Source organism: Cavia porcellus, unplaced genomic scaffold (assembly GCF_034190915.1).
Source record: "Cavia porcellus strain 051 isolate PalLab524CR breed Dunkin Hartley unplaced genomic scaffold, mCavPor4.1 scaffold_1, whole genome shotgun sequence".
NCBI lineage: Eukaryota > Metazoa > Chordata > Mammalia > Rodentia > Caviidae > Cavia > Cavia porcellus.
In genome coordinates, this window is record NW_026947484.1 from 215,312,281 (window position 1) to 215,331,305 (window position 19,025).

At 38.9% G+C, this 19,025-nt stretch overlaps 1 protein-coding gene across 2 annotated transcripts in view; it reads left to right on the forward strand.

The window, feature by feature from the left end:
- Positions 1-19,025, forward strand: part of Thada (THADA armadillo repeat containing) — a 315,049-nt gene that overhangs the window by 162,977 nt on the left and 133,047 nt on the right. For both annotated transcript variants that reach the window (XM_063229252.1, XM_063229250.1), the window contains one exon: positions 1,327-1,495. In XM_063229252.1, the coding sequence (XP_063085322.1) occupies positions 1,327-1,495 (169 nt within the window). The remainder of the gene's footprint in view (positions 1-1,326; positions 1,496-19,025) is intronic.

Below are 19,025 nucleotides of genomic sequence, written 5' to 3' on the forward strand. Positions count from 1 at the left end.
ATGTCTAGAGAATTCTAATTAAGAGTTTACTTAAGGAAGGGCTTGCCATGTTCGACTTCTCTCTCAGACTGTGAGTGCCATGCCTTTGATGGCTTTCTAGCACACAACTTCAACCAAATGTTTGTGGCCTGGTGAGTTCATAGTGTTTACAAATTCAAGAAGTCCTTTCTGGAATCTCTGAATCCCACTTGTTAATGACTTTCACTTGTTTAAGAGCCAACCTTTATTCCAGTTGTTCAGTGTCAGTAAGCCCGAAGGCGGGGGTTTGGTGACGTAGGCCGCCCCACTTCTCAGCCATGCCTTCCACTCCTGGTCACCAGCCTCTGCTGCAGTCAGGCGCACCTCCCCTGCTTCACACCGTTGACCTTGGCTAACATCTTCCTGTTTTCTCTTGTCCTGCTTGAATCCTGCTTTCCAGTTCCTACTCCTCATCTGCTGATTTCCTCTAGCTGTAATGCCAACATCATTTTCCCCATACTGTCTTGGCTCTTGGTCCTATTTTCAAATGTCCGTCTCATCTTGACAACTAGAATATGGGCTCCTCCGAGACAAAGGTAATCCTGCTTTTCACAGCATACATCATCACAACCCTTATTGGTTTGTTTTCCTTTTGTTTTTTTGAGACAGGTCTCATTATTTAGTTCAGGCTGACTTTGAGTTCACTGTGTAGCTCAGGCTAACCTTGAACTTATGGCAACCCTCCTGCCTCAGCCTTTCAGGTGCTGAAATTGCAGGTATGTGCCACTTTGCCTAGCTTCACAAGGCTTTTTGCTCATTTTAAGCACGCAGTAAATATCTTTCCATTGTTAAAATGTAAGCCATTTTTGCTACCTCCAATTTTTTTTATTTTTCCAAACCAAATGTCTACATTTAATCTTATGATGGATACACACACACACACACACACACACACACACACACACACACAGGGATATATATCCATATTATACAGGGTTAGACTCCTCAGTACATTTGTAAGACCTTAGTACCTGAGAAATGAATCACAAGCGGATTTACAGGTCCACAGGTCCAAGTTTTTATTTTAACAGAACTTGTGCTATAACATTGGGGTGAGGGTCCCTTCTATACTAACTCCTATAATTACATTTTTTTAAAAGCAAAATTACTTGTAGAACTAATGCAAATACTAAATAATGTCATTTGGAATAAATGAAGTGCTATATAGAAAACATTTGGCATAAGGAGCACCTCCTGCCACCTCCTCCCTTTGGCTGTTTGAGCCAGGGTGGGTGGGATGTCCGTTTTTACAAAGGCACAGATGTGGAGAAGAATACTGAATGGGTGTGTGTTTTTATTTCCTCCTAGGTGTGGTCGCTCACCTATCTACCGCTCCCGGGAAATGGCAGCTCGTGCTTTGGTACCTCTTGTTATGGTAGACCAGGTTCCTAATACTGTCCGATCCCTGCTGGCCACACTCCCCAGCTGCACTGACCAGTGTTTCCGGCAAAACCATATTCATGGGACCCTTCTCCAGGTAAGCCAGGTTACTCCTTTATATGCTTTCTTCATCTCAAACATGACTGCTGTGTTACACTGTGATTCTGGCAGATTATTTTTGGCACTAATCCTTGTGTCTTCTACAACATACTATGCTATATTAAGTATGCCTGCAGACCACTTTCTAACCAGGAGGAAGCTGTGAGCCTTCCTTGGCAGCAGCTTGCCTAGCAGGGAGGGAAAGAAGCTAGACACGTCAAGAAGAGTTCACCCTATAGTACAGAGCCGCAGGATATGAAAATCAGTTTTCCAGTTTGGAAGAAACATGTATTTTGAAAAATATACAAATTAATTTATTGTAAAGATTTAAGTACAGGAAAGAAAGATTTAAGTACAATGAATAATGGGGAAAGGACATCTTACTGAGACTCCTATTTAACCCTAACACAGGGACAGGTAGTGCTGGCTAAATCTTCAGTTCACATTCTACTGTGGTTCCACATGGAGTGGGCTACAGATAGAATTTAAATGTCAGGTCATTTTCCTGGTTTATTAGAAGGGTGGATTGGCCTTGAGATCCCAGTAGCTGTTACAAGTACAGGGTCCATGCTGCCAAAGGTTAGGCAGCACGTAGAGGGTTACCAACACAGGCTTCGAGCTGGCTTGCTGGGGTGTGAATATCTACTCTTTACTACCTGTGCACCTGTGCCTTCATTTTTGAAATTATCAGTGAGTGTTGTATTCTTCAACTGGGCATGGTGGCACGCCCATGTGGTCCCAGCATTTAGGAGTCTGAGGCAAGAGGGTCACTATGAGTCTGAGGGCAGCGTAAACTACCTAGCAACACCCTGTCTCAAAACAAAACAAACAAATAAACAAAAAGTAGTGTATGCTTCTTGGAAATTTTAAGAAAACTAAATAAATTAATGTATATGAAGTACTTAGCACAGAACCTGGTCCAGAGTAAGATATATAGTTATCATTGTAATTTTAATGATAGTATTTTGGGTAGTTAATTCCCTAAAGGTGAGAATGCAAGATAAACTCATCTTCTTGCCTTCCTTCCCCTGGCTGTTTTATATATATTCAATAATTAATTCTTGAGTGCCTATTGCATCCTATGGTGTCATAATCAGAACAGGAGGTCCTTGCCACAGAGAAGACAAGAATAAAAAATTACCAGAAAATCACATCATAGTGTGCAAAGTGCTAGCTAAGCACATGGCAGGGCCATATCTTGGGAAAATTTTGCACACACCAGAATAAATTAGCCCTGCAAAGTGGAGGAATCGCCTTTGCAGAGGGAGGATCATAGAGAAAGGCTCCAGGTGGGTGAGAAATCAGCCTACCTGCAAGCTGCAAGTTTGGGTGAGATTGAAGTTCTAGGTTGATGGCTTTCAAATTGGTCTTTTGAAAGTTATTGAAGCTCCCAAGGACATTTTGCCTATCAGTATTTAATGAGAAAATAAAATTGAGGATGTATGAAAACATAGGGGCCCAAAAGCACATACGCCATTAATCATCAGAGTGAGACTATCTCACATCCCTTATTGCCTCTGGCAAACTCTACTAGATCTCAAGAGAGAATGGAAGCAAAGGAAGAAATTAAGATCTTAGCATCCTTTTGAAAGTAATTTGATCTTGTGGACCTCCTAAAATAGTTAGACACAGAATATACCCCCCAAGAACCCCAGACTACTTTTTTATTACTTTTGGTGCCAGGGTTTTAACCCTGGGCCTTTTCACTTGAGCTGTATCCCCAGCCTTTGTTATTTTGAAATGCTAAGGTTTTGAATTGCCCAGGCTGGGTTCATGATCTGCCTGCCTTAGCCTCCCAGAATGCTGGGGTTATGGGTGTGTGCCAGAATGCCCAGTATCTCAACTGCACCGTGGGGTCATCTGCCTTGTGCTATGTATAGTATAATATATAGTATAATAATATAGTATACTATGTACAGTATAATAAGAAGCTCAGTGGCTTCTTATTATGAATGCTTGAGCTCTTGTCTCCCTTGCGGCCTCACAGTTCCTCCTTGTGATGAAAAGGGTATGGAGTTACTATGCTTATAGGGATGGTTCACAGTGGGCCTAGGACCTAATCAAAGACTTCTCTGAGGTCTCTGCGCTTGTCAAACTCTGCATCTACTTTGGAGGAAAGGGGCTAGTATCAGAGAGAGATGCGGAACAGGCTTTTCTAAGTATGCACTACAGTAGAGTTATAAAAAGCCCCGATTGTCAAAGGGATCTGCCCTCAGGTTGTCTTTGTTGACACTCTTGGATGAACTTTGTCAAAAGTAATGTGGTTGGAATTGCTTCTCCCTCTTTCACTAGTTTTATGAATGCCCCTGCCCAGTCTTATCACACCACCATGACTGACAGCATGGCTGCATTTCATCAGTCTGTCCAGCAATCACATATCATTTGTTCTCTGTCTCTGGGCTACCTTTAATGTTCTCAGATTGACTTTGTTTGCTATATAGTGAAACTCTGCGGAAAGGTAAATACCTCTTCTTAGTGCTGGGGTTGTCTGCTTGTTGCTCTTGTTCCTAAATGTTAGTGACAAAAAGGACTTGTTGGAAAAACGCCAATATTATGGATGTTGGATATTTATTTCTGTTGTCAAACACAATCCTGCCTTTATCAACATTGTTTTACTCTGGTTGGAAAAAGGAAGTCAAAGGCGTGTGCAAAAGCTTCCTGTCATGTTTGTTTCAGTGTCCCATCTGTGTTGTAAGGGCTTGGTTTCACCCTGTGGTTCTTGGTGGAGAAAGCATAAGGGCTCAAGTTGGGAGGTGCTTTTCCTCTTCCCTTCTTGCAGCTTGTAGATTCCTTCTCAACATAAAGCTACCTTTGAAACCAGAAAAGGTCTGCACCTGGAAGAGAGATGTCAGGGACTGAAAGGAATGATAGTCTCCATGGGACCTTTGAGCCAGCTAAGTAAATATAAAATTGTTATTTTTTTCAAAAGCAGGAAATCATTTTGTAATCAGAAAACAAATTCTTTCACAGAACATTTTCTTGAATTATACATTTTGACTTCTTTGAAAATGTTTACATAAATATATCAAACCTCAGAGTGTTTCTATAGTATACCATAAAAACAAGAAATGTGCTGATCTCTGAATTTTCTGAGACTATAGAAGAAAGACTAAAATTATAGGACTTGCCAAAAAAAAAAAAAAAAAAAAAAAAAACATGTGGGATTCATTTCTTAATCATTTTCAAAATCAGAGGTTCATAATTGCAATGGTGAAATAGTTGGAAATAACACACATTAGAAAAGGTGAGATTATGTACCCGGTTCATAAAAGCTAAGGGTAAATGACATTAAATCTCAATAAAGGCCAGATAAGAGCCATGGACATTACCTCATTTGGGAGCAGGACTGGCAGGGCTTCCCTGACTTCTAAGTAGAATTAACTGTCTGTTTTTATTGCCAAGATTCTTCATGTTGGAGACTTAACATTATTACTAGGTTACTTATCACTCCTGAGAAATTCCTTCTTGCATTCAAGAAGAGTTTGGCCAACAGTCATAGAAATATTTAACTCATATTTTGGTGTTTCATATGGAAATATATGCCATTTGAAGAAAGAGTTTTAATGTTTAGTTTATTTCCTTGCTCTTCCCCCTCCGCACCCCCGCCTTGATATTATAAACATGAAAAAGGTGAGCCTTGCTCTTTCTGTAATTATGTGGGTGAAATGCTTTTTTCTCTTCGCTGTGCTGGGAATCTAACTCAGAGCCCTCTACATGCTAGGCAAGTGCTCTACCACTGTGCTACATATTCTCAGCGTGGGTGAAGCTGGGTACACAACTGAGATAAATATACTCATGTGTAAAGGAGGAAAAGCATTTTGTATATTGAAGATTCTAAGCAGAAAAATTCTTTTCTCTCTAGTTAATCCAAATAATCCCTTCAGTGCTATACATCCCTTTTTCTTCTAATGCTGATGCTACATTTCCTCAGTTTTTACTAGCAGAATATGTTAAACATTTTGATTCTTTTATTTTTATTCCCAATTTGGAGCCTGGGTTTCTGCTTTTGAGAACTCTTGAGTCAAAAAGATCTTACTTTTCTGTCTGTGAAGATGAGTGGCAATAAAATATTAGCCAGGGTTTGACTTGAGAAAGTTTACAATAAGAGAAATAAAATTAGTATTTTGAGCCTTCTGACCTCCATGTGAATTTCATATGTGATTTAACTCATATTCTTTTATTTATAGCCCTACAAGTTAAGACAGATAGGTATTACTATTTTTGTGTGTCTTTTGGTCTGTCTCTGTCTCTGTCTCTCTCTATCTTTAATGAGTAAGTTAAGGTAAACCTGAGAGGGTGACTGGCGTAAAATCACAGAAGTAGTCATTGACAGAAACAAGATATTAAAAGACCTCTGTTGTTTTTTGCTTTTGGATGTACTGCCTCTCTGATAATTGATTAAAGTAACAACTTGTTATGGCTAGGAAAATTAAAACAAGAATTCATCTCCATTCTGGTTTTTTCATTTGTCACTTGGTCTTTGATTGAGTGTGATATGATACCTCAACTTTGAAGGCTTAATTATCTTTCTCATTGCTGAGAACATTAAAGGAGGAAAGCTTTATTTAGGTGACAGTTTGTAGAAGTTTTAGTTCAGAATCGGTTGTCTCCAAGGCAGGGTGGCTCATGGCAGTGGAAGACAGCAAAAGCAGGCAAGCAGAAGGAAGAAACAAGGCTCTTTCTGCCCCTTTTATCTTATCCAGATGGTTGGGATTAGGGCAGTGTCAGCCCAATCAGTGGGCTAATCCAGCAGTCACCGACCCTTAATTCCAGCATTGAACCAGGAATCAATCGCAAACTCTAGATTCAGCTGCCACAGAAGAAGCCCCGTCTAAAAGTGGGTGAAGCTTCACGGAGATGGACTGAAATCTAGAGATGGCGCACTGGGACGATGTATTGTACCACCCTCCCCAGTTTTCCCTCCGTGTGTCTGTCATCATTTCTCCTTGGTCTTCCACTTAAAGCTTCTTTAAAGTTCCTACCTCCAGAAAGGGGGGCTGTGGGTAGGAAACCAGCAACACTTCAGTGACCAAGGAGCATGGGAGTCAAAGAAATGAAAAGAGGCAAAAGATGAAGCATCTAGGTGGGGCTTCCGATGTAAAAGGAGACAAACTAAGGTCATTTCTGCTTTAGTGTGGAATATACTGATATGGTCTGTGTGAGGACTAGAGTCAAGATCCTTACATGGGTGGGAACAATAATGCTGGGCTGGCAGGGAGGGTATGAGGGCCAAAATAAAGGAAAATCATGGTGTTACCTTTGTGGAAAAACACAGAAACCTGGAAGGAAGTTAAGATAAGCCAATTTGGCCAACTTGTATGATGCACTGATCAAGCAAGAATGGACCATCCATCCTATAAATACAAGCAAGAGAAGCAAATAGAAAATTCAATGATAGAAGTAGCTTCAAGAATAAACTCCACTGGAGTTTCATAAATAAGGCAACAAAAACATTATAAAAAAGAGGTTTTAAAACTACTATTATTTAATTAGTATTTGTGATTAAATAGAATTTAAAAGGATTATTCTCATCTTTAGAAAGGGTAACCATAGAGGACATCTTGTGCTTTACGAATTTTAATATTTTATACTTTTTAACAGTACAGAATTGTGACACATAAAGTAAAATGCTTAAGCTATCTAGCAATGGAATATTATTTGATGTATTCCATTTGGTGACCTAAGATATTGGCCTGTGTCCATTGCTGTTTATTTCATATCCAGAAAATACAATTTCAGAATGGAAAATCAAAAACAAAAGCATGAAATTAGGCTGATGGCTGTAAGTTATAAATGGATTGCTTGTCAGTGTGCTTTTTTTTCTGGAATGAGTCATAATTTAATGAAAATGTTCATTCTTTTCACTAGTAGTCAGATTTGCTGTTCCTTTTTGAGGACTTGTGTTAATGTGCAAGGAGAATGATCTAAGTTGCTAGGAAGGTTCCCAGCCTAAGAAGGGCCAAGGCAGCATTTCCCCAGTTCTGTGACTGTAGATGTGCCAAGGCATTTAGTGAGACCTTTGGTTCTCGGGGGGCCTGACTGTGGCCTAGGAGTCCCTGGGCAGTTACCTGCAGCTGGGAGCAGCAGCATCGCTTTCATCCAAGTGTGCCAAAGAAAGATTATTTTCTATGTGTGCCTTGATGTGAAAAGGATTGGGAAGCACTGGGCTCTAAAATAACCCAGAAAAACAAAAAATAAAACTAAAACTAAACCTTGTTAAATCTTACCTTTTGGCAGTGTATTCCTTCTGGATATAAGCCCAGAAAAGTCATTTTTAATTAAAATGCTACTTTTGAAGATGAGTAGATGAGTTAATTCCTTCCTTAGAAATATATCAAAGCTTTTATTTGGTATGGTATTACTTAGGGTGCTTTCTCTGGGTGTTGGCAACAGTGCTTAGCTGCTAGATTCAGGCACAGTCATTGTTCACAGGCACTGGGTTATAATGCTCCGGACTCAGGCTAGCAGGCGAGGGTGTGTGGGGCTTAGGGATGGCTGGCTGTTGTTTGCCCAGGTGTTAGTTCAGAATCACAGTTGGGGAAGGAATGATGAAGGGAATGAATATATTTTCCCAGGTACTCTGTGCGTGTGTGTATGTATGCGTATGATGGTTAGGATATAAATTATTTAGTGCCTATGCATGGATAAATGATAAAAAGTAGAGCTGGGACACATTTAGGATTGCTTGAAGCTTTTGAGCTTGTACTATACTGCTTCGCTGGTTGACAAAAAAGAATATTCTTTTTTCTGGCGCCTTCAAATTATGAGGTACTAAGGAAATTGACACTGTCCATTTATTTAATTATAAATTGAAACCAAATTCATGCCAAGTACTATTCTAGTTACTTGGAATATATTAGAGGGAAAAGGGGTCTTCTCAAAGATTGTTGCTGTCACAGAGCTGACATTCTAGCAGTAAGGAAGCAGAGAATAAGAATTAGCAGTAAAATAAAACATAACAGTATTTATTATAGTAAGTATAATAGGCAGATTATGTATTTTGTTATATAGTAATAATTGCTGTGGACAGAAAGGACAAGTCCAATAGGGTAAAAGGAATCAGGAATGGGTAGGGGAGGAGGATGGGTGGCCATGTTAAATGAGGAACCTGAATAGTCATTGTTGAAAGGGGAATGGGTATTTGAGCAAATCCACCAAAATACTAGGGAAAATTTGGGGAGAGAGTTAACAAGTAGACTTCTTTTTCCCAGAAATTTCATGTTTACACATACCAGTAGGCAGATGCTCAGCGTCTGAGGCTGTCTTTGTGCATGGAGAAGTGGCAGCTTGTGGGCAGTAACAGGTACAGGAGACCTGGAAGGTGGCATTATTTTACAATCCAGGAGTTCTCTAAAGGCAAGTCTCTCGGGCCTCGCATTCCTGGGGCCTCTCTCAAGTCCTTTCTCTTAGGATCTTAGGGAGTCAGGCCTGTCTGCTGTAGCTCCCGTGAGCTCAATTAAAGAGAGAAATAACCCTCCCTGACTCCCTCTGTTTTCCAGGAGAATCTTTACCATAATTCTGGGCCAGGACCTCAAAGATGTAGAGTAAATGTAGAGATCATTTAGGCTTTTATTTACAAATATTTACTGGGAGATTATTAAGTATACAGTACTGTGCCAAGTTCCATGGAGGATACAAAGAAAAGTTAATGTATAATAGGTTCTCCAACACTTATGAACTGCTGTGGAAAATAGACCATCACCATTGCAATTACATAAAAATGCATGCCTGCATGTGACATGTGCCAAGCACAGGGACACAGTCACACCTCTGAGAGATGAGACCAGAATGGGTGGGGTACAGTGAGGACAGAAGGCTTCATGAGGATAGGGGTGTTGAGATAAACTTGTACATTAACTTCCTATATTTGAGACAGAGACTTGGTATGAGCCAGGGTACTGAGAAAGCAACCTAGTGTTTGCAGGAAACCAAAGCAGTCTGTCCCATCTGTCCAGCAGTGTGTCAGGTCACTGTGAAAGAGGTCCCAAAAGCATGCCAGGCAATCAATGGCCTTCAAAACACAAATGTTTATGTATGTGTAAGCTATGTAAGCATCCTATTTCCTTTATCTCATACTGTTAAGTAACGCTTTACATATAACTATCATGTACTTTTTGGCCTAGTAGTATATAATTTCTAAATTAAAAAGTACCTAAGAGCTGGGAGCGTGTATTCAAAGAGATCATTTCTCAGAGCATGTAAGAGTAGCTTCTGCAGCCAGTTGTCTTGTCTAGACCCCAACTCTGCTGCTTGCTTGCTGTGTTTTGGGTGGATTACTCAATTTATATGCTTCTACTTCTTCCTTGGTGAGTTGGAAATTGAGACTTCATAAGATAGTTGAGATTAAATGAGTTCATACATAGCAAGTGCCTAGGAAGATTTTGCGCATGTCAGGCATGCTCAGTAAAGACTGATTGATCGCAGTCTCTGCTGTTGCCACCGCTGCCCCCACTACCTCTGCTGCCAATGGGCAAGGGTGTATGAGCCGAATTATGTGAAGATCACTCATGTAGATGGTAAGTAAAAGATTTTGAGCTAAATTAAGCTGTGTTTTAGTAAAACTAATGTTGTACATTGAAATAAAAGTGTGAAGAATAAGGATTCCTACTGATGTGTGAGCATGTACATAAGAGGAATAAGTTGGATTTCAGCAGTTTTGATTAGATGTGATATAAAACACTGGCAGGTTCCTCTGTCAGTGTGTTCTCTACTTTCCTGCAGATCATATTAAATACTACTAGAAGGGCCAAGATTAGCTTAGATTTTTGAGAGTAGAGTTCCTGTCCATTGAATCGTTATCCCTTGCACCTGTTTTGTTTTGAATTACATCCTCTCTCTCAGACCCTGTCAGAGACTGAGGAATCTGGAAGGGAACACTGTCACAGTGTCTGAGACAAAAGACCATTGTATCATTCCAAGGGAGAAAAAAGTAGGAGATATAAATCATCCTAGGTAGATTAATCTAGCATTTTTCCAAGTTCATTTTTCTTCAGGAGACATGTTTTCCGCCCCCTCCTACCCTTCTCATACTTATTGTTTGAGGCATTTTATGACTCAAGATAATTCTGAATGTACTTGCCAAGATACAGTAGCACAAAGCCTCGCACTGTATGCTGTTGGGCCTTGGTTATTTCCTAGAATCCCTGTAAGACATCTGATGGTATGTGGTCCCATTATATGATGGAATTTGTTTGGTAATTTCCTAGCCAATGAAAATAGTATTATTTGGTCTTTGTTTTTAGAGTATACCAATCTAACAGGTAAAAGAAATACCTCATTGTTTTATTGCATTTTTGAGATTGCAAAGTATATGTATTTGTTCCAGAGCTGTTGGACCTATTTAGGGCACCCAGTATATTTTAATAGTGTTTAAATACTGCTGCCCATTTAAAAACCACTGTGATGGAAGATAGTCTATTAGGCAGCTATCCTTGAGGCCTAAAGTAAAAGCCATGAGCCTAAAGAAAGGTACAAATATGTAATATAACTGGTTTCCTATTCTAAACCATCTGATTGTTCATAAAGCTCTTATGTTTGTCTGTATATGTCTGTACCCTCTGCACCCGGTTCCTGTTCCCCCATGGCAGGGTCTCAGTCTTGGCATTGTCATTTGTAGTAGTCAGCTTTCCTGTTATTGGACACAATACTCAACATTACAATTTAAAAGAAGGAAACTTTAATTTAGCTTAGTTTCTGGTGAGTTCAGCTCATGGTCAGCAGGGTTCAAGGCAGAAACAGCGCGGTGGAAGAAGGCTCCTCATCCCACGGCAGCCAGGAAGCAGAGTGGGGGGAAGCTAGGGACAGGAATATGGCCTTCCCTTCCGTGCCCTGTGACCTACCTCCTCTAAGTGCTGCCTCCTGAGTTTTTCAGCTACTGTACTATTCAGCCAATTAATAATCTATGCATGAGTATAGCACTTTCATGATACAATCATCTTCCAAAAGCCTCACCTCTAAATACAGGAAGCTTTTGGGGAACATTTAGACCGAAACAGCATTGTTTGTTGTGGTGGCTCATTCTGGGCATTGTCCTGTGTTCTGTAGCATCTGAGCACAAGATGCCAGGATGATCCCTTCACATCTTGAGACAACATGCAATGTCTGTAGACACTTTACATGTCCCCAAGGGTGGACAGTTGCCTGCTCTTGAGACGCTTTGTTCTGTGGCACCTATGGATTTTCTCCATGTGTCCTGGGGATAAGGCATATTGTAGTGCATTTAAATACCCCTGGCCTTGAAGGAAACTGTTCCTGACCCAATAATAAGTTGTGGCTCAACAGGCTACTGTGTGCTACTCATAGAAATAAATGAATGAGAGGAGATGATTGGGAAGGGGATAAAAAAACTCAAACTGGAAATGACAGAGGTAGCATGCTCAGCTCTAGTGCTCTCCTGCATCCTGCTCCCACGCTGTCCTGCTCTCTGCCTGCTCTCCTTTTTACCTCCCTGCTTCCTCTTCCTCTGTTCTCCCCCTCTAACCCTGGAGAAGCACTGTAAACATAAAAGCCAACTCACTCTAAAACCCTAGCTGCTTCGGGTTTGCTTCATATCCTGTCCTAACCTGCCTGGGATCTACGTGCACGATGTGTAGTTGTAACTTAATTCTGCCCTCCCCACACTTGGGGCACGTAATAAAATTCTAGGCTCTGTTTACCTAGAGGAGCTTTGGAAAATAACACATAATTAGAATTTTCTCAGTGATGTATTACTGGTAGTAATTGCTGACTGTTTCATTGAGCCTCGTTTGGTGGCAGGGAGGTAGTGGGTAGGATGGCAAGAGACTGTGGATAAACCTTCTCTGAGAACAGAGATTCTGCCAAAAATGTAACCCAAGATATCAAACTTTGAATTAAATATAAAGCTTCCTCCAGATACCCAGATTTAGAACTCAAAAACAAAACTAGTACATAAATCTAGATAAGGGTGCTGTGACTTAATTCATGTCATGATACATAAAAATAAGACTTTTAAAAACAGATTCTTAATACTTCTTTTAAAAATAGCCAAATAATTTGTTAGCATGGTTTTTTTTTTTTGTCTATTTGAAAGAAAGACATAACCACACAGTAGAATGCAGTGTTTCTCTTTAGATACAAACATATGTTCAGAAAAAAGTCAGCAAATTAAATATTTCTTGAATTTTGTGCATTTTTTTTTACTTTTTCTTCACATCATGTGAGTAGAGTTGGTGATAGAGGTAAGAACTTGTTCCTCCAAGCCTTAGCTGAGGCCGAGTGTTAGTGTCCTGCTGCACCCTCCGTGAATCTTCTCTTTACGCGTGGGGTGGGCATCACATGCTGCCGTGGGTAGTGCTCTGAAGCAGTTGCTAGGCTTGTGCAGATATCAGATTGTCTAACATGGAGCCATGCTTGTATTGAGTAGCTAATCCTGTTTTTTCTAGGAGCTTGGTAATTTTATTTGGGGTACCTTTTTATTCTCTATAAAGTGAAATTTGTGTTGAAAGTGGACATTTTTCATTAACTTCCCGTCTAAAAAGAGGAGGGTCTAAAATTCAACTAGATTGAAAAGACTTTTATTGTGACTGTGAAGAGTTCACAACTGCGAGAAAATACTATCACCTTTGTTAACCTTCAAAAAGAGCAATATAATTAACATCTTATATGTGCTGTTTGACTTTTTTCCTTATTCTCTAGGTAAACCTGTAAAAACACATTTCTCCTAGACAGTAAGATTGGATTTGCATATACATTTAATTAATTAAACTTAATGACATTAGACTTTATGCCATTGCTTTCTTCTTAATTACAGGATATATAGCAACTTTTGTATCTAATGTGTTTCTGTAATGCTGTATTAGGTTCCTACTTTATATTTGATATTTTCAAATATGTGAAACATGTACTTACCCAATTACCAGAACTGTTTTTGTACTGAAAAGCAGTATTCATTTATTAAACTATTTGAGAGGAAATTTAAATAGGGATGAGTTCTGATTTTCAGACACACGTTTAAAGAACAGAGATACTGTGCAGTAATTTATATTGAAATTCATGATTGAACATACAAATGTGTGCATGGGCACATTCAGGATTAAGATGCTAGAAATGAGCCTGTATTCCTCACAGTATATGCTGAGGCTGAATTAGAGATGCATAAAATCCTTTCCCACTAACTTAAAGTCGTAAACTAGTTAATCTCTGAAGAAAAGCAATACCAGTGCCCTTCTACCATAATCCCTAAGCAGTGGGCTCTTGCTCGTGCACCCCCGAGATTTCTGTGGCCTCCCCAAGACTTCTGTGGCCTCGTTAAAGAAAGACCAAGTGCCATGTTCTGCACATACGATCAAGGTATTCGCTTCGCCTCTCTGGATCAGCGTGTGATTTGCTGGTTAATCTTCTCGTAGCCTCACTTTTCATTTTGTTGTTTTTCTAATTTCCTGTCTCTCTCCCCTGAAGGAGAGCTCTACAGTTTTCAGCTGTCTGTTCATTTCAGAAGTTAAATTTTAGATACAGTTGTGTTGGTCACAATGAATTTGATCATTTTAAAATTCATATTTAAGCCGCCTCTTTTTTGTTTAATATTTCTTGATATATTTTTCATCTTTTCAAGTTCATTTCTTATTGTTAGTTTTAGTAGTCTCTTATATACAGCATATATCTGGTTTTATTTCTGTGTACAATCTGATAGCCACTGTCTTTTTAAATATATGTTTTATTTTAGAGCAGTTTTAGATATACCAATGAGTTGCAAAGGTAATTACAGAAGTTTTTCTATATACCCCTCCCCTAGTTTTTACACCTTTTAGCACCTTACATGACTGTGGTATATTTGTCACAGCTGAAGAAGTATTTTGTACATTGCTGTCAACTAAATTCTGTGCATTTTTTTTAGGTTTTGTCACTGTGACAGCTGTTCATATATTTGTTTTTGATAAACTTAGCATTGATGACTGTAAAATATTTTATACAAAGTCCCTCAGTTTAATTTTTTTTTAATAGTTGAACTAGGATTGTGGGATTTGGAAAGTTACATGTCATTTGCATCATAGCACATCAAGGACATATGTTGCGTGCTGCCCATGTCACTTACCACTGTTGATGTCAACCTCAGTCATGTGGTATAGGTGATGTTTTCCAGGCCTATCCATTATACAGTCACCATCCTCTCTCTCTTTTCCATGATCTGCTCTTTGGAAGCAAATTACTAAGTGCAACCCACACTTAGGGTGGGAGGAAGGAAGTTAAGATTTACCTTTTGAAGCCGGGATAATTAACTGTACTTTTTTTCATTTCTTCTCTGTGGGAGGACTGTTTCCTCTCCCATTTATGTATATTTTCAAACATTTATTTATTTACATTAGTATGTACTTTTGAATATTTATTTTAAACTTTGGGTTATAGTCTAATATTACATTATTTATTTTGTGGCTCAGATTATTCTAGCTTTAGCCATTAAGAGCTCATTTAGGTTGGCTCCTGTATTCCTTTGATATGTCTCTATCTTTTGGCTTGTTTCTTCCTTTTTGATGCTACAAGATGTTCTGGGCTCACCTAGACATAGAATTAGTCACTTCTCCAGAGGCCTTGATTCTTTGTATCAGAGAATGTTAGAACCGAGATGTTGTTTGGGGAGTGGAGGGGAAATGATCAGTATGTCTAGATCCATTAGGTAGGCAGAGCTAAGAAATAGACGTATGTGTAGTAACCCATTTATATAACATATCTATAGTTATTCTGTATCTCTGTCTATACTAAGCTAAATCTGAGTTCATACTGATGCCTACTACATGATTCATTCTGGTTCACTCCCTCTCCAAAAGTTCAAAAGCCTCACTCTCATCAACCACTACCCATTTATTTTTTTCATTCCCAGTATTCTTGTACAGATGTTTTAGAATTACTGAGCCTCACTAGAGAGATATAGAAAAGCACAGTTCTTTTGTTCTTAGTCAAAACACTTTTCCAAAATTATTTGTAATAAATTAAATTCTTTTGCTACATATGGACTCTTTTTATCACCTGACTTTCTGGTTGGTTTTTTATATGCATTAAAGTTCACTCTTTGTGATGAAAAGTTTTGTGCCTTTTGACCTTAGTAACAAAAAAAAAAAAAAAAAAAAAAAGAAAAGAAAAAAGAAAAGAAAAGAAAAAAGAACTATACAGCAGTTTCTTTAATGAACATAGATGCAAAAATCCTCAATAAGATACTGGCAAACAGAAAGCAGCAAATCATTAAAGGACCAAACAGGATTCATTTTAGGGATGTAGGAATAATTCAACATATGCAAATCAATACATGTAATGCATCACATAAACATGATTATCTCAGTAGACACAGAAACAGCATTTGACAGAATTCAAGATCTTTTCTTGATAAAAATCCTGAAGAAAATAGGAATAGAAGGTCTTTGTCTCAATCTGATAAAACCCATCTATGATAAATCAATTGCCAACATCATATTAAATGAAGAGAAGCTGAAAGTTTTCCTCTAAAATCAAGGACAAGACAAAGATGTTTTGTTACCACTCCTATTCAACATAGTTCTTGAAACATTAGCCAGAGCAGTAAGACAAGAGAAAGAAATAAAGAGGATAGGGATAGGAAAGGAAGAAGTTGAATTATTATTATTTGGAGAGAACATGATCCTCTACGTAGAAGACCCCAAAAACTCTACCAAAAAACTTGATGAATTAATAATCAAATTCAGTAGCATAGGGGGACTGAAAGGCAACATTCGAAAACCAATAGTATTCCTGTACACCAACCATAAACTCACTGAAAGAAAGATTAAGGAAATGATACCTTTCACAATAGCATCAAGACAAATGAAACATTTAGGAATTAACCAAGGGAGGAAGTGAAAGACTGCTACAATGAAAACTGTAGTACCCTGAAACAGAGTGTCAAAGAGGACATCAGAAAATACAAACTATCCCCTTTTTCTGGATAGACAGAACCAATATAGTCAAAATGGGCATACTTCCAAAACTGTTACACAGATTTAATGCAATCCCCATGAAAGTACCAGTAACATTCCTCAGGACTAGAGAGAGCAGTCATAAAATTCATATGAACCAGAAGAGACCTGGAATAGCAAAAGCAATTTGGGGCAACAAAGGCAAGGCAGGAGGCATCACAATCCCAGACTTTGATTTACCCTAAAAACCTACAGAGATTTTTAAAAAATCATGATATGGGCAGGAAACAGGCTTGTGTTTGAGAAGAACAGTGTAGAGGATGCAGAAACAAGCCCAAGTATGCTCAGCTATTTTGTCTTTGACAAAGGAACAAATGCTTTCACTGGAGGAAAGATTGTCTGTTTAATGAATGGTGCTGGGAAAACTGGGTATCCACATGCCAAAGATTGAACCTAGACCTGTATCTCTCACCATTCAGTAAACCAAAATCAGAATCAAAGATCTAAGTATTAAAACAGAAACACAGGCAGGTGTAGTGGCACATGCCTGTAATCCCAGCACTTGGGAGGCTGAGGCAGGCAGATCATTGTGAGCTCAAGACCAGTCTGAACTGCATAGCGAGAGCCTGTCTCCAAAAGACAGTAAGTGAAAATTTAAAAAATAAAACAGAAGCACTTAATCTGCTGAAGACAAAATAAGTAAAATTCTTGAGGACGTAGGTGTAAGGCCAGAAAGGTATGCTTTCCGAACAAAAGCACAACTGCACAAGAAATCAAATGGGATCACAGATTAAAAAGCTTCAACAGCAAAGGAAACCACCAACAGAGAAAAGAAACAACTTACAGAATGGTCAAAAACTTTTGCTAGCTACTCCTCCAAGTTCTAGTATTTAGAACATACAAAGAACTAAAAAAAAAAAAAAAAAAAAAAAAGACTCTCCAAAATAAAGGACCCTATCAAAATGGGCATTTGAAATGAATAGACATTTCTCAGATAAAGTGCAAATGACCAATAAATACAAATGAAGTACGAACGGGCAATAAGTACCTGAAAAATGTCCAGCATTGCTGGTCATTTGAGAAATGCATATGAAAATAACACAGATTTCATCTCACTCCAGAAAGGGTGGTTACCATCACGAAATCAATCAATAACTAATGCTGGAGAGGTTGTGAAGTGAGAGTATTAACTGGTTTACTGAGTGCTGAAGAGGCCTTTTTGGTGAGAATATAAACTCATATAACCACTATGGAAATTCCTCAAGAAACTAGAAATAGAAATTTCATCCAACCCAGATAGTCCCATTATAGATATTTTCCTGAAAAAGTTAGTCATAATACTATAGTGATAAAAGCATATTGATGTTTATAGCAGTATAATTCATGATAGCTAAATCTTGGAAGTACCCTATATCCATTGAGTGATGAATGAATAAAGAAAATGTATATTTATGCACAATTGGAGTGTTGCTGTGCCCTAGTGAAAGATAAACTTGAATCATTTGTAGGAAAATGAGTGCACCTTGAGACCATAATGGTAGGTGAGGTAAATCAGACACAGAAGCCTAAATGTCACATGATTCCTCCTATATAAGAAAGTGAAAATAAAAGGGAGACAATCGAGGAAGAAAAGAGGGAAGGTGAAGTTATTGTAATCCATCACGGTGTTGCATCTGCACGTGCACCTTGCCTTCTCTGTCACTGTCTGAGACGTGGCACCTCAGCTAAGCATCACTGACTGAAGTCCCAAAGCCCTCTGTATAAGCCAGGTTACCAGTTTCCTTCCTCTCCAGGCCTGTGCTAATGGCACATACGAACACCTGTTAAATATTAAAAACCTAAACAATTCACGATTTTGCCAGCAGCATTTCAACTCCCTGGACTCCATGGTAATGCAGTGGAGATGCTGTATTTATGTTAACATTGCCAACTTCTCTCTCCATCACATTGTACCACGCCAAGCGTTGTGTTCTACCTAGAAAAGATGGTGCCGAACTGACTATTATTAAACCTGTAGGTATCTTTCAGTCATGAACTCTACCAATGAGAAAACAATTCTGTCCAAAGCTACAGAAGGTTGCAGACCCTGCCTTATTCAACATGTAAGCTCCCTGTGTCTACAGTGGCATGGCACCTGCTAGGGACTCCTGCAATGTTTGTTAAATGCAAAGTCATGCAGGTGATTCGGGGTCAGAACCCTAATGCCCAGGACAAGTAAGTATGTCTTACTCTGGTCCTGTTACTTAGAGGAATAGATTTTCTTTCTCACGACCCTCTGAGTGCCAGTAATGACTGACATCTATCTGACTGCTTTCCAGTGTGCTACTAAGGCCCTATTCAGAAAAATAGCAAGAGTCCTTGCTGATGCCTTGAAGCAAGTGTTAATTTCATGTAAGGTAGATTCATCTGAAATATCTTCTAGTAACTGAAATACCAGGAAGCTACCTTAGTAAAAAGTATTAATCAGACAGTGACCCTCTATGTATTTACCATTTTAAAATTAAAAGCATAGAAAGGAAAATGCTGTTATGTAATAGTTCTTAGTTCCTATTTGGTATGCACAGTGTGTAATCTAACACTATTTTTATCACTCCATTTATATAGTTTTGTCAACAAACTGCACTTTACTGCAAGCAGTGGGTGGTATAC